This window comes from Hyperolius riggenbachi, chromosome 3 (assembly GCF_040937935.1).
Source record: "Hyperolius riggenbachi isolate aHypRig1 chromosome 3, aHypRig1.pri, whole genome shotgun sequence".
Lineage (NCBI taxonomy): Eukaryota > Metazoa > Chordata > Amphibia > Anura > Hyperoliidae > Hyperolius > Hyperolius riggenbachi.
In genome coordinates this window covers 249,361,950-249,377,860 of record NC_090648.1, presented here as the reverse complement: position 1 = coordinate 249,377,860, position 15,911 = coordinate 249,361,950, and the positions used below count along the sequence as shown (strand labels likewise).

Below are 15,911 nucleotides of genomic sequence, written 5' to 3'. Positions count from 1 at the left end.
CTTATTGAAAGCTTGCACATTATACTGAAGCTACGCTGTTTAATTTGTAATTGTTCTTTGATACCACCAGCCAGAAAAGTGGAATAAAATAAAACTGGTGGTAACCCAAGAAGATGTGGAGTTGGCATACCAGGAGGCAATGATGAACATGGCTCGACTAAACCGAACTGGTATTGAAAATTGTTTTCTCAGTCTTAACAACCATTTAATTATGCATGGAAAATGTACTTCCTGTTTTGTTTTTTTGTTTTTGTTATGTACAGTTTGTCCTGTTTGCTAAAGCAAATGTATTGAATAAGTTAATGTCTCCTTCTGAGACCCCCGAAAGTGAGGCTTTATATACACTGGCACATGCTTCTAGACATTTTCTGATATAGTTACATAGTTGCATAGTTATTTTGGTTGAAAAAAGACATACGTCCATCGAGTTCAACCAGTACAAAGTACAACACCAGCCTGCTCCCTCACATATCCCTGTTGATCCAGAGGAAGGCGAAAAAATCCCCACAAGGCATGGTCCGATTAGTCCCAAAAGGGAAAAATTCCTTCCCGAATCCAGATGGCAATCAGATAAAATCCCTGGATCAACATCATTAGGCATTACCTAGTAATTGTAGCCATGGATGTCTTTCAACGCAAGGAAAGCATCTAAGCCCCCTTTAAATGCAGGTATAGAGTTTGCCAGAACGACTTCCTGTGGCAATGTATTCCGCATCTTAATCACTCTTACTGTAAAGAACCCTTTCCTAAATAAATGGCTAAAACGTTTTTCCTCCTTGCGCAGATCATGTCCTCTAGTCCTTTGAGAAGGCCTAGGGACAAAAAGCTCATCCGCCAAGCTATTATATTGCCCTCTGATGTATTTATACATGTTAATTAGATCCCCTCTAAGGCGTCTTTTCTCTAGACTAAATAAACCCAGTTTATCTAACCTTTCTTGGTAAGCCAGACCCTCAATCCCACGTATCAATCGTCTCTGCACCTGCTCTAAAACTGCAATATCTTTCCTGTGATGTTGAACTGAATTCCATATTCCAGATGTGGCCTTGCTAGAGAGTTAAACAGGGGCAATATTATGCTAGCATCTCGAGTTTTTATTTTCCTTTTAATGCATCCCAAAATTTTGTTAGCTTTAGCTGCAGCGGCTTGGCATTGAATACGATTATTTAACTTGTTGTCGATGAGTACTCCTAAAGCTGCCCACTAATGGTCCAATTTGTAGGGAAAAATCGTTCGAGCGATCAGAAATTCTGATCGGATTGGTTGTAAATAATCTCCATTGATGGACACAGTCGATTATGAACGAGTGAAAAAAATGTCGCCCGAATGAATTTTCATCGAAAGAAAATTTGGATTTTCTTGGTGGTCGTGATAGATAGGAAGCATTGATCGGTTAGTTTATGGTGTAGTGAACGATTTTTTCATCCGATCAGAATTTCTGATCGCTCCAGCAATTTTTCGCTAGAAATTAGACTGTTAGTGGCCACCTTAAGTCCTTCTCCAAGTTTGAAGTCCCCAACTGTATCCCATTTATTTTGTATGGTGCTAGACCATTGGTACGACCAAAATGCATGACTTTACATTTTTCAACATTGAATTTCATCTGCCATGTATGTGCCCATATAGCCATCCTATCCAGATCCTGTTGCAATATGACACTATCTTCCTGAGAGTTAATGATTCTGCACAATTTTGTATCATCTGCAAAAAATAGCAACATTGCTCACTACTGCATCTACTAGGTCATTAATAAATAAATTGAAGAGCACTGGACCCAGTACAGACCCCTGTGGGACCCCACTGCTAACAGTCTCCCATTTTGAGTACGATCCATTGACCACAACTCTTTGTTTTCTGTCCATTAGCCAGTTCCCTATCCATGCACACAGACTCTTTCCCAGTCTTTGCATCCTCAACTTTTGCACCAGACTTTTGTGGGGAACAGTGTCAAAGGCCTTTGCAAAGTCCAAGTATATCACATCTACAGCATTCCAAATATCCATATTAGCGTTCACTACCTCATAAAAGCTGAGCATGTTAGTCAAACAGGACCTGTGTTTAGTAAACCCATGTTGATGCTGAGAAATAAGATTATTTTCTACTATGAAGTCATGTATAGTATCTCTTAGTAACCCCTCAAATAGTTTGCATACAACTGATGTTAAGCTTACAGGTCTATTTCCTGGATCTGATTTTTTGCCCTTCTTAAATAATGGGAAAACGTGGGCTATACGCCAATCCACGGGAACTCTGCCAGTTGAAAGAGAGTCACAAAAGATAAGATAAAGGGGTTTATCTATAACTGAACTCAATTCCCTTAGGACCAGAGGATGCATGCCATCCGGGCCAGGTGCCTTGTCTATTTTTAATTTATTTAGTCTTGCCTTCACTTCTTCCTGCATTAAGTATTTAATATTACAGTTAGAAGATTGAGACTCTTCTGCCTCTGTAATTTGCAACAGTGCTGTTTCCTTTGTGAAGACAGAAGAAAAGAAAGCATTTAATAACTCTGCCTTACCTTGGTCATCCACCATTGAGTTCCCACCCTCATCCTTTAGGAGTCCTATACAGTCAACCATTCTTTTTATAGAGTTGATATACTTGTAAAACTTTTTTGGGTTAGATTTGATATCCCTAGCGATTTGATTTTCAGCTTCGACCTTTGCCAGCCTAATATCTTTTTTACAATTTTTATTGTACTCCTTATAATTGCTTAGAGCAGCCTCAGTCCCTTCCTGTTTTAGGACCTTATATGCATTATTTTTCCTCTTCATATTATCTCGAACCTTCCTATTCATCCATAGAGGCCTTTTTTTATTCCTAGACATTTTGTTTCCATATGGGATATACATACTACAATATTGATTGAGAATAAGTTTAAAAGCTTGCCATTTCCCTTCAGTGTCCTCCCCTTGTAGTACATTATCCCAGTTCAAACGACTACAACGTTGCTTCTGACTGGTCTTTTGTTGCATGCATCTTCAGATTTTAAGATTGTTTGGCTGCACATGCATATGACATGCAGGATGCACAGAAATGTACCAACATATCCATTTAAACAACCGGCAATAAAATGGTCAGTGATCATTTATGAATCAAAAGGAAATGTTGTGTGTACCAGCCGTAAGGAAAAAGTTAATGATAAACTCTGCCTAAGATGTAGGTGAAGACTGGTGGGAACTGTCCCAATGCTGTGAGTATTCTACCCGCAGCCGTGTTTCCTGTAAAACTGATGCGCAATCTAGGGGATGGAGGGGGTTTTCATGATCGACAGAGAACTAATGAAATTATGTCAATTTGGCCGCAGCCGGCGCCACCATAGGCTGTAATAGGAATTACAGCTATAGTGGCGCTCTGTGAGTAAGTTGGGCGCTGTCAAAAGATGGAGCACAAATTACTACAAAAACACTGTAATTTGGCCGCCAACAATAGCTGGAAGCCAAATTACATCTTTCCCCTACTATCCATGGTGGCCTGGAAGGGGCATAGTAATTAAAGCCACCAGGACTTCTGCAGAAGCAGGGTGAGCCTTTTATCACCTTTTACCCTGTGCCCAAATATAGGTATGCACCCTACATTGCCCACAGCTCTCTGTATGATACATGATGGGCAGACGTCTTGTGGCAGTGACCAATACTAGGTACACACGATACAATTTTCTGACAGATTTACTGTCAGATCAACTATTTCCAACATGTCTGATCTGATTGCGATCGATTTTTCCATAGAAGTGAATGAAAAATCGATCTGAAATCAGATGGGATGTGTTGGAAATAGCCGATCTGACAGCAAATATGTCAGAAAATTGCTTCATGTGTACCTAGCATAAAAGGTGGACAATGGACCATCACCCCCTTATCTTCAGATGGTGACATCTTATGTAGGCTTTGTCATTACATTTTTGCATGGTCTCAGGCGAGCCAGAAGATTAGATTAACTTGCTTTGAAATGGCATTGGCAGTTATTATACACTGCAGAATAGCAGATAGAAATGGGTGGATAGTTATCATAGATGTACTTTGGTTTGTATTGACATTTTGGCCTTTTTGAGCTGTTGTGTTCCCAGTACTCATCTACTTGGAGGAAGGTGTAATGGGGTGCATTTATTAAATCCTGTTGATGATGATGATCTGCACTTTTGAGCTGCAGCAGAATTTATTAGCCATCAAGCTTGTAGAAACAGTTGACACTTGTCACACGGCTGTCCTGCCCCTTTTTCTCATAGCATATTACTAGTTACTACGTCACACTCCCACCATAATCAGATGTAAATGGTGCGTACGGTAAAGTCCGTACACATGCCCAAGATCTGTTGCCAGCAGTTATCATGACTCTGTCCCTTAGGTTCAGGGCTCAGGTCTGTAGAAAATCTGTCACTAGCCTGCAGGCTAGTGACTAATTCTATCTCTGTGGGGTGTAGGGATGACATATGGTGTATTGACAGAGCCTGATGAATAAAGATTAAAACAATAGATAATCTCTTGCTGAAGCATTGGGGCCACCGTTCATATTCCAGATTCTTGGCGTCCCTCACTGTCTGCCTTGGCGTAGAACCATCTAGTGTGTGTACAAGGCTGAATCCTAGGTACACACTATGAGATTTACAGTCAGATTGATTATTTACGACAGGGCCGATCTGACTTCCAATAGATTTTCCATAGAAGTGAACGGAAAATCTAGCGGAATTCAGAACGGACCTGTTGGAAATAATTGATCTGACAGAAAATATCATCATGTGTACCTAGCATAAATCTTCATCTAAATAAATACAACAGATAATTACAAATTCACATACAAGTGTACACAGAGCCAGAGAAACGTCTTCTGTCTGGTATCCTGGTGTAGCATCAAACATCCAATTATACTGCAGATGCTTAACCATTTCTGCCGCCCGGACGTGAAGCTCACGTCCGGGTGTCTGCTCTGCTGCGGTGCCGCGCTTCGGTGCACTCCCGCGCGCGATCGAGCCCCCGTGGTGTCCCCCGGTAGCCCTGGCATCAGTGAACGGGAACATGGTTCCCGATCACCGATCCGTGTCCCCAGCAGAAAAACCGAAGCGTTCTTACAAGAGGCTTCAGTCTTTCTGCACGTAAAAATTTCCGCATCCCCCTTGTGCTTCCGATTAGCGAGGAGCACAAGGAGGGAAAAAAAACTCAAGGTAATAGTAAAACTACATCTACATATTTTTTACATTACGATTTACACATATACTGTAACATTAAAAATTAACTGTTTATGTCCCACACCAAAATATTACCCAAATAAAATTTTTAATGGGGGAAAAAAAATACAAATCGTTGCCTAAGGGTCTGAACTTTGTAAATGTGCATTTGAAGGGGGTATACTACGAACATTTTTTTAAATAAGCTTGTAAATAGTGATGGACGCAAAACGGAAAAAATGCACCTTTTTATTTCCAAATTAAATATTGGCGCCATACATTGTGATAGGGACAAAATTTAAATGGTGTCATAACTGAGACAAACTGGCAAATAAAATACATAGGTTTTAATTATGGTAGCATGGATTATTTTAAAGCTATAATGGCCGAAAACTGAGAAGAAATGAATTTTTTCCATTTTTTTTTTCTTATTAATACTGTTAAAATGCATTTATAAAAAAATAATTCTTAGCAAAATGTACCACCCAAAGAAAGCCAAATTAGTGGTGGAAAAAACAAGATATAGATCAATAAATTGTGATAAGTAGTGATAAAGTTATTAGCGAATGAATGGGAGGTGAAAATTGCTCTGATGCATAAGGTGAAAAATCCCAGCGGGCTGAAATGGTTAATAATCAGGACCAGATCACATTGTGATGGTAATGCGGTAAAGCCAAATCCTCCAGCCTGTCAATCTTTGCTTGCCTGCACAGTGAACACACTTGCATGCATATTTACTGACTAATATACACAGGTTACCGAAATAAGTGTGTGAAGGATGGGGCCAAAACCCACTCTTTTATACAACAGCTGGGGATGGTGGGCCAACAAAATGGTGACAAGTGCAGTAAAATAAAGGGTGTAAAATTAAATATAGCCAGTAGAGTTGTGGAACAAACAAGAATAATGTAAAAATTTTATTTTATTTTAAATTTAAAGTAAACCAGAGCTGATGACCTATGAAAAAATCGATACTTACCCAGGGCTTCTTCCAGCCCTATAAGCACGAGTCCCACACAGTCCTCCCGCGATCTGCCGTTCAGCCCCGGTAACTTGCTCAGTCGCATCAGTCTGGGTCTACTGCGTATGCGTGGGAGGTAACTTTTGTCAAGTACTGGTAATTAGAAGTGGAAAAGTGCTTGAGCACCTTATCTCATTATATTCTTTAGTTCTATACTTGAAAGCACTAATTATTATTATTATTATTGATTTATAAAGCGCCAACATATTCTGTAGTGCTGTACAAAGTAAACAAACACACGGTACAAAATACCGACCATGGTGTACACCAATATACAATACACAGAATTGGTAATTACAGTGACAAAAGTAACATGATGAATCAAATGTATAACAAATTTCAAGACAAGAGGAAGAGAGCCCTGTCCATGCAAGCTTACAGTATAAAGGAATGGGGGGGACAAGAGGTGGGGTAGTATGAAATGTTCATACCTAGAGGCAATGTGATCTATACAGTAAGCAGTACAACTTAGCCAGAGGTCAAAGGGGGAATGGCCTTGAGTTAGTTATGGTACCTATAGACTTTTGTAAACGCATTGAGTCTGTTAAAACCTTGTGCAACCCCAATCTAAAGCTGGCCACTAACGGTCCAATTTCTACCGAAAAATCGTTCGAGCGATCAGAAATTCTGATCGGACGAAAAATCGTTCACTACACCATCAACTAACCAATCTTTGCTTCCTATCTATCACGACCACCAAGAAAATCCAAATTTTCGTTTGAAAAAAATGTCGCCCGAATGAAATTTCGTCGCTCGTTCATAATCGATTGTGTCCACCAATGGAGATTATTTACAACCAATCCGATCAGAATTTCTGATCGCTCGAACAATTTTTCGCTAGAAATTGGACCATTAGTGGCCAGCTTAAGAGTCATTAGGTTTACAGAGCTAGTGGCTGCAACAATGTAACCACTATTAAAATGGGTTTACAGACCAGTAAAATGATTTATATCAGGTAAAAGGCAAACATTTAACTGATCTACAATGTATGGCTAGTTTTATTTATTTAGTAGACTACTAGGTAAATAGCTTGCAAACTTATAAAATGGTGATATTCTGTGAGGAAGATAGAATTACTTGTAAAGTACTGTGGTATTTTGTTCTGACTGTTTATGTAACTTTTTAAATATTATGTTGTCACTATCTCACTCACTCATAACATCTGTAAAGCATTTGACCTTTGGACTTGTTAACGTGGCATAATAAACTGTAGCCTTCACCTTTAGTAAAGCCCTATTGAAGTAGAGGCATCATAAGAAGATGGCACTGGGCCGCTTAGGCCAAGAGCTGTTTATTGGGTGTACAAGGCCTGAAAGAGTTTATGGTCCTTTTTTAAACATTTCCAGAACACACAGACGTATATTTACAATAGATATATGCTGACTTTGGTGCAGAGAATCTTCTTACACTAATCCCCCCCCCCCCCTCCCCTCCTTCCCAAAGCAAGTCTCTAGCTATATACCTAAACCTAAAGAATACCCCCCTATCTACACACCTAACACTAACCTCCCTCCCCGCTTCCCTATCGCATAAAACTAACTCGGCTATATTCTAGCCGAACCTCTTTACTATCTCCTCACACTAACCCACTGGCCCTGGTGTAGCCAAACGCCTAACTGATCTGTTGATTTAAGCCAACCGCTGGCGCTCATCCGTATGATGCCTATAAGCAGCAACCAGTGCCTCACAGCCCTTAATTTATATTACGGTCCATGGAGGTGCTGTATAGCAGATATGGCCGTCATGAAAAGTTCAACTGCTTGCATTATACATCCTGCATGTTATGCCCTACAATAAGGGCTTTGTCAGGGATATACAGTATTATTATTATTATTATTATTATTATTATTGATTTATAAAGCGCCAACATATTCCGTGGCGCTGTACAAAGTAAGAAACAAACATGGGGTACATAATAATACAGACAATGGTGTACACCAATATACAAGATACATAATTAGTGACAAAATACAAAGAATGATACAAAATACAAATTATCGAATTGGTAATGACAGTGATAAAATTAACATGATGAATAAAATGTATAATGGTTATATATAACATTAAAGGGCACGTTTGCAACACAGTGTTTAATGCATCAATAACAGTAAGTTCTTATCCTTGTTGTATTTATGTGTGATGTTTCACATTAGAGTTGGATCGTCACAATGGTCCTTATCCAAAAAACAGGATCATTTATAAATAATAAAATGTCAACCTCCTAACATTGGAATTTAACAGTAAGGTGGGTTAGGAGGCACCAAAATTGTAATAAAGTTAAAAACTTTCTAAAAAGGAGGAAAGTGTTGGCTTATTTTGCAAGTATGATGCACACCAGAATTATGTGTCAGGTTTTATTAGCACAGCAAAAGCCAGCGTACATGTCCGCTTCCTCCGGTCCGATATCATGCCAGCGAAACGTGTTGTTTTATACTGTGCTAATAAAACTTGCCACATAATTCCAGTGTGTGCATCGTTTTTGCTAAGTACCAAAACTCCACGCATGGCCCATATGCAATTCACTTTTTCACCTGAGTTATCTCCTGGGAGATCATTTTTATCTTCTCTTTAAACTAAATTTCCTGCTTTTTACAATTGAAACAGTACCCACACGTTGAGGAAAAAGTGTTATCAAATTTATTTTGAGTATTTTCTTGCTTGCTGGTGGCCTAAAAGGCATTTTATGACAAGGTGTGAAAATACCACCTAGGAGAAAACTTAGGAGAAAAAGTGAATTGCATATGGGCCTTTGTCCCAGTCTTCTGAAACTTACTTTTTTAAATGGTGTCTAACTATATATTTTTTATTATTATGATACCTCCAACCCCACCTTACTTATAATACATGTAAAATCAGCAATTCTTATCATTTATAAGGCACTAACATTGATGCACCATTGTACAGTAGTACAATAAATTAGTAAACTGCTTTCATATCCTTGTAGTACATTTCTGTAACATAACTATATAACTAGGCAGGAATCTGACTTTTTTCCAGTAATAAACAAGACCGATACTTTTCTAGGAATTTACAGTCCATGGAATTTGGAAAAGCAGGATCACATAAAGTATTATCTGTAGGCCAGACATTTCACTTTTTTTTTTTTTTTTTTTTTTACCCTAGTGTTTCACTGTCACGTAAATAAACACACTCCCATATATATTACTATTTCCTCCATCATTGCATCAGGTAACAGTCTCTACAGACTATATGTTCTAGAAGAGACAAATCTGCTCTTTTTCTCCCTTTGGGTAGGACCATAATCTTTGCTACTCCAACAATTCCTTTTTTTGGAATGATGCATCTGCTCCTCCCGTTATACGGTCTATGTAAAGTAATCCAAAGATCCTTTGTTTTTTCTCTTATCATCCATGACCCTAAAGCCTCGTATAAGGCGCATGAGGCATGCCACCCTGCGGAGATCAGGACCTGATCCCTTTGGGGCGACATTACTTTCAACACATTACTTGTGGGACTCTTCTGTTTATATGCTGAATACTGTGTGTTGTCTCCTTGTGATTATTTTTTGCAGGTTGCACTTTTTTTTTTTTCCTCTTTGCCCAATTTGTAGTTGTGGTATACAGTCCTTGGGCTTGACTCCCTTCACTTTGTTTTGTCCGCTTTTTCCTCCTTTTTTTATTTAGCACCCCAATCTGGCTGCTAGATTTGTTTCTTTTTACCCAAACGCCCAGCCCCCATTTGGTACCAAAATAAAGCTCCGCTTCAGAGTTAGCATTCAGTGACAGTGAGGTGAGAGGTAATCACATGACTGATAAATCCATGCAACTCATGGATGTATCCGGCAGCAGCTTTCATGGGGAGTGGCCAGACTTTGCTTGCTAGTAGCCTGTTGACCTGCACATATAATTTTTACTGTGGGTCAAAGGAGAACACTTTTTTTTTTTTTTTTTTTTTTTTTTTTGTAGGGCAGAGGTAAAAGCCTTATCTGTTTAACAGGGCAGAAGTAGAAATGACTCGCCATATAAATTGCAAAGGAATGCCTTTCACCTAGATTTATAGACAGTTCACTATCTTCACTGCGATATTACTGCATGTGTGTGTGTAATGCAAATGAATGTTACTTGCTGAATTCAATATCATAATTGTGAAAGCCTGTATTTATATTAGAGACATGTATGGGAGCATAATCTTGTTCACAAACCTATTCAACTTGGTTATATCTTCTTTGTTGTCCCATCCGTATTCAGCTACAGTATTTCCACCTCTGTCTTTTCCCCAGCAAGCTGTTGTCAGTGCCCCATCATTTACACGGTTTTCTTCATCATGTCTGTCACTACCACACATTTAAACAAAAAAATCTTGTGAATTGAAAGCGTAAAAGAAAAAAATGAAAACCGTTTTAAAACTTTGAGCTAGTAAAGATTAAAAAGCATACCATCAGCACTATTTTTATATTAATATCATTTCCACTGAAAGCTAAAACCTTTTGGATGGGGTCTAGATCATATGATTATGTCAATACGGATTGTACATTCTAGAATAGTTGTGTACTTTTTGAAATGCATGTTGGGATTACTGTGAGACATAACAGTAGCCATAACTGTGGTATTAAACAGTAAAAATATTCGTGCATCCACAAGACTATTGTACAATTTGATACCGCTAATACAGTATTGGCATACATTCTTTGCCATTATTATCATTGATTTATAATGCGCCAAAATATTCTGTGGCACTGGACAGAGTAAGAAACAAGCATGCCATTCTCTCATATTACCAATTGTGTAAGGCTGGATTCACAGTGGTCTGTTGTATAACACACTCCTTAAAAGTATGAACTGCAATAGAGACTGGACATAGACTTTACAATACAAAGCCTGCATGCAGCAAGTTAGAATAATGCAATCCGTTACAAGGCGGTTCTGTGAACAGGCCCTTAGAATTGTTTAAGCAATAAGTTGACATGCAGAATTATTCTGCAATGCAACGGAGCACTGTGAACTATTCCTAAGCGGGTGGATAATACTTATCACTAGGGATCTACAGCTGGCCCTCTCCCTGTGCATGCCTCTGATTTTCTGTTCTGTATAATATATTTAATATGTGATTTGTTGTAAAGTATATTTTATTTTTTCAAATGTATAGACAATTTAATATGTTCCTTTCTATTTCCAGCTGCAGGTCTTATGCACACATTTAATGCACATGCTGCTACGGACATAACAGGGTTTGGGATTTTAGGACATGCACAGAACTTGGCTAAACAGCAACGCAATGAGGTTTCCTTCGTGATTCATAATCTGCCAGTGTTGGCCAAGATGGCTGCTGTCAGCAAAGCATGTGGAAATATGTTTGGTCTTATGCATGGTTCTTGTCCTGAGACATCAGGTGAGTCAGTCTTTACATATTATAAATGTACTATAGATTGAAATTGTGGTTTTTCCATTTGTTTGCTTTTTGCCACTGGGTGGGCAACCCTGCACTTCTTGCCTTCAGCACTAAAAAACAATATTATTTATCATTATGGAAACGTGGTGAATCATTTAACCCTTAGACTGCCAGCTTACTTTGAAAAGCTACAAGCCAGTGTGCCAGCTATGTTTGAATTCTGTTTATTAACCCTCCTGGCGGTATGAAAAATTCCGCCAGGAGGCAGCGCGGCAGTTTTTTTTTTTTTTGTTTTGTTTTTTTTAAAATTATGTAGCGAGCCCAGGGCTCAGCGGCATCCCCCCGCCCGCTTCGATCGCGGGCGGCGATCTCCGATCAGGAAATCCCGTTCAAAGAACGGGATTTCCTGGAGGGCTTCCCCCGTCGCCATGGTGACGGGGCGGGATGACGTCAGCGACGTCGTGACGTCATTGGGAGTCCCGATCCACCCCTCGGCGCTGCCTAGCACTGATTGGCCAGGCAGCGCACGGGGTCTGGGGGGAGGGGGGCGCCGCAACGGATAGCGGCGATCGGGCGCGGGTCGGCGGCGATCGGTGTGCTGGCGCAGCCAGCAAAGTGCTAGCTGCGTCCAGCAAAAAAAAAAAATTAAGAAAATCGGCCGAGCTGGGCCGGCGAAAACCTCCTGCGCGGCTTACCCCGAACTACGTTCGGGGTTACCGCCAGGAAGGTTAACCTTTTAGCAGCCAAATAAAGTAGGACTTTAATGGGCTGCATGGCCAAATTTTTTTCCTGCTGCTGGGGAAGTGTGCCTCCCCCCGCCTGGCAGGGTATGCGGTGTGGCATAAGGAGCTTCTATAGCTACCTGTTTTGGACCCTGGGTGGCTGGAACGGCTTCTACTCTTCATCCACCCGCAACAATACACTCCAGTGTTCTCCCCAGGCTCTTTTAGCCGGGTGCTCCACCCGGCTAGTTTTGCTGAGCACCCGGCTGTCATCGGCTCACCTCCTCCTATGCTATAAGCAGAGTTGTGCAAAGAAGCACCAGCCCTGCATTCTCTCATATTGCCCCACCCAGCTACTTTTTCATGCCACCCGGCTACTATTTCGTGCCACCCGGCTGGAAAAAAATTCTGGGGAGAACACTGCACTCCCAACATCCTCTTCTGAAGAGACTCTTCCGCAGCAGTACACTCTCGACATCCTGTTCTGAAGAGACTCTTCCATCACCCCTCTTCCACCATCGGGTGGTGCTGCACAGCGCACACTATCCTCTAAGCCTCGATCCAATAACATGATCTGAAGTCAGAAGAGGATGTCATGGGTGTATTTGTGTGGGTGGATGAAGGGGAGAAGCTGATCCAGCCGCCTAGAGCAGGTAACTATAAAACGCTCCATGCGCCGCTGCCAGCTGAAGATAAAATGAGTGCAGCATCTTCTTCAAGCAAAATATTTTGTTTGAAGATATTAACGGGTTTAATGTCTTGCCCAAATCTACATGTACCAAAGTCCACATTAGTAGGGATGTCACTGAGGTGCAAATACATTTTGAGATGATTGAGAATTATGCTCATTCTTATGATGCAGAATTATGCTTCTTATAAAAATATTTTGGAGAATGGACTAATCTAATCTTGCTGTGAAATACTCTGGTCCATATACAAACTGCATATATTTGCAGTAACCTTTGTATAATCCTGCATCAACCTAGAATTATTTGCATATGTTAAGTAAAGAAGTTTGCACGTAGCCAAAACTTTGTGCTAAACACGTTTTAGATATCCGGGAGAGAGTATGGTGACACAAAAACGCCTTTAGACAACAACCACTGCAGGCTTAAGTAGTCTTATTAAAATGCCTTTAGATGTTCGTAGTGTATGGAAGTGAAAAAAACAAAACCTTTAGAGGTCTGTGGCAGTCTAAAGATGGCCAAACATCATACAAATAAAAGATCCAATTTTTCAACAATTCAATAACTTAGATTGGTAGTCCAAAAAAATCGGGAGCTTTTCTTTGTTTTCAATAGATAAATCCGTTCGAATGTCCCATTTTTTTTTTTTTTATTTTTTTTTTTTTAGGCATTGGGCATGTTGGAAATTTCAGACCAACTTTATCAAGAATTGTATGGTTTGTGTGATGGATTGTCAATTACCTGATGTACAGTTCCCAAAAAAAATTTCTGCGCTTTCAATTACTTTATTCATGATTGGGAAAAAAAATGAACATAGGTGTGTGTTACAATTCTGACCAATGTACCAATCGGTCAGATGATTGCTATTCTTGAGCTAAGCAGATATTTAAAAAGTTGTATGGTGTATGGCCACCTTGAGGGTTGGCGCTGCACAAAATCCAGTCTGATAGGTCACAGTTCCCCAACCCTATCCTCAAGGCCCACCAACAGTACACGTTTTTCAGAAAGCCACAAACATTCACAGGTGAGATAATTAGTGTCTCGGCAGAGCTGATTAACTACCTCTGTGGATTTCCACAAAACATGCACTGTTGGTGGGCCTTGAGGACAGGTTTGGGGAACACTGTGATTGATGATAGGAATGTGACCATCTCAATATGGCTTGAGACTTCAGTGATGTCACACACCTGGAGACAGTTCTTAAAACCTCAGACTGTAATATTTTTCTTTTACCATTCTGTTTCTTGCAGGAGGTCTTTTGATCTGTTTGCCACGAGAACAGGCTGCACGCTTCTGTGCTGAGATCAAATCCCCCAAGTATGGAGAAGGTCATCAAGCATGGATTATTGGCATTGTAGAAAAGGGCAACCGTACCGCCAGAATTATAGACAAGCCACGAATCATTGAAGTTGCCCCCCAAGTGGCTACACAAAATGTTAATCCAACTCCTGGTGCCACTTCTTAATCAAGGCTTACCTAGCTTTTTTTTTTTTTTTTTTGTTTTTTTTTGTTTTTAAATAGACCCTATTCTTTACCACCATGCAATTTAAATAATTGTAAAAAAAAGTATATATATATAAATATATATCATGTGTCTGCCCGTTTCGTGGCCTTGGGTCCATCATAGGAATGGGTAGGATTTAAGAAGTAAAAAATCATTGCCTTTCCCCCCCCTTTTTTATGTCAATTTTTCCCTCTTTCCTGTTACATTAACTGAAGATGCACCTAATCTTAAGGCAGCTTCTAAGTTGACGAATTGTTATCCGATACAGTTGATTCATTTTGAATCTATAGACACTTATCTCTTGCCGCATAGGCTCTTTTTTTAAAGGTGCTTTCACTCAGCACAGACATTGCCATTAGTAGTGTCAAACAAGAAGTTAGTGTCTTCATTTATATATGTGTATTTATCATTATTGGTCTGACAATGTTGGATGCCTTTCAAGTAACTGTAGAGAGGCAATAAATAATTAGGTTGTGGATCCTGGCAGGAGGGTGCATGTTTGATTGCTTTTTTTTTTTTTCTTCTTCTTCCTTTAGTTTTAGGCTTATTTAGGCTTGAGCCCTTTATAGCCTTGTACCCTCCACTTCTATATACCTTGTTTAGTGAAGTCCTCCAGCTTGTCAATGCTAGATATGTTGCCTATGACATTGATTGGTATAAGGAGCACACACTATGCTTAAAGCACTTCTGTTTAAGAAGACTTTCTTTTTTCTCTAGATCTGATATTTACCATTATATTAACAAATCTATGTTCATATTAGTAGCACATGCAAATCTTCTGCAGTGTGGTTAGATGTGTTAAAGTACAATATTATTGCAGACCACCTGCAAACAAAGTTAAAAGTTGCCTACGTCACTTCAGTAATTATGTGCACACACATAAATACAAAACGTTTTTAAGTATAATCAATAACTTTTCTGTTCTGTGGTTGATAGTGTTTCATACATTTTTATATTTTGTATAGTGATTACATGCCTTTATATTTTTTTTCTTTATAAATCAGCAGCTGTTAAGTAGTTGGTAGCTCTTTTCTTTCCAATTTTGGTGCATGAGTTTGTGATCTAATAAAACAAAAAATTGACATTGCCAACATTGCAGCTTCAACTCCAAACTTGTTATTCAAATAAATATTTAATTTTTTTTATTGCTCTTGTACAAACTGGAGTCATTTTTTTTTTGTTTATTGCATCTGAAGTTGACACTTGGAGAAATAAGCTCAGTAATTTGACTATATTATAAATATATTAAAATAATGTACTTGAATTTAAAAGTATAACATGTATTTATATAGGAAAATAATTACAGGACTGTCAATTGGTGCCTTTTCTAATCACATTTAACATGTTTCAGTTTCTTCCAATTTTTATAAAGGGTAAAGGTGATTCAGATATTGAATATTTGAAGGGCTTTTGCCTGTTTGAGAGAGGTGGAATTTATCAGGTTTTGAATGCACATGGCTTATAAGGA

The 15,911-nt window shown here is 39.3% G+C and overlaps 1 protein-coding gene across 3 annotated transcripts in view; it reads left to right on the top strand.

The window, feature by feature from the left end:
• The window catches only part of SEPHS1 (selenophosphate synthetase 1), a 109,188-nt gene extending 93,628 nt beyond the window's left edge, over nucleotides 1-15,560 (top strand). For all 3 annotated transcript variants that reach the window (XM_068272665.1, XM_068272664.1, XM_068272666.1), the window contains exons 7-9: nucleotides 71-170; nucleotides 11,319-11,531; nucleotides 14,190-15,560. In XM_068272665.1, the coding sequence (XP_068128766.1) occupies nucleotides 71-170; nucleotides 11,319-11,531; nucleotides 14,190-14,404 (528 nt within the window). In that variant the 3' untranslated portion in view covers nucleotides 14,405-15,560. The remainder of the gene's footprint in view (nucleotides 1-70; nucleotides 171-11,318; nucleotides 11,532-14,189) is intronic.
• The last annotated feature ends 351 nt before the right edge of the window (nucleotides 15,561-15,911 follow it).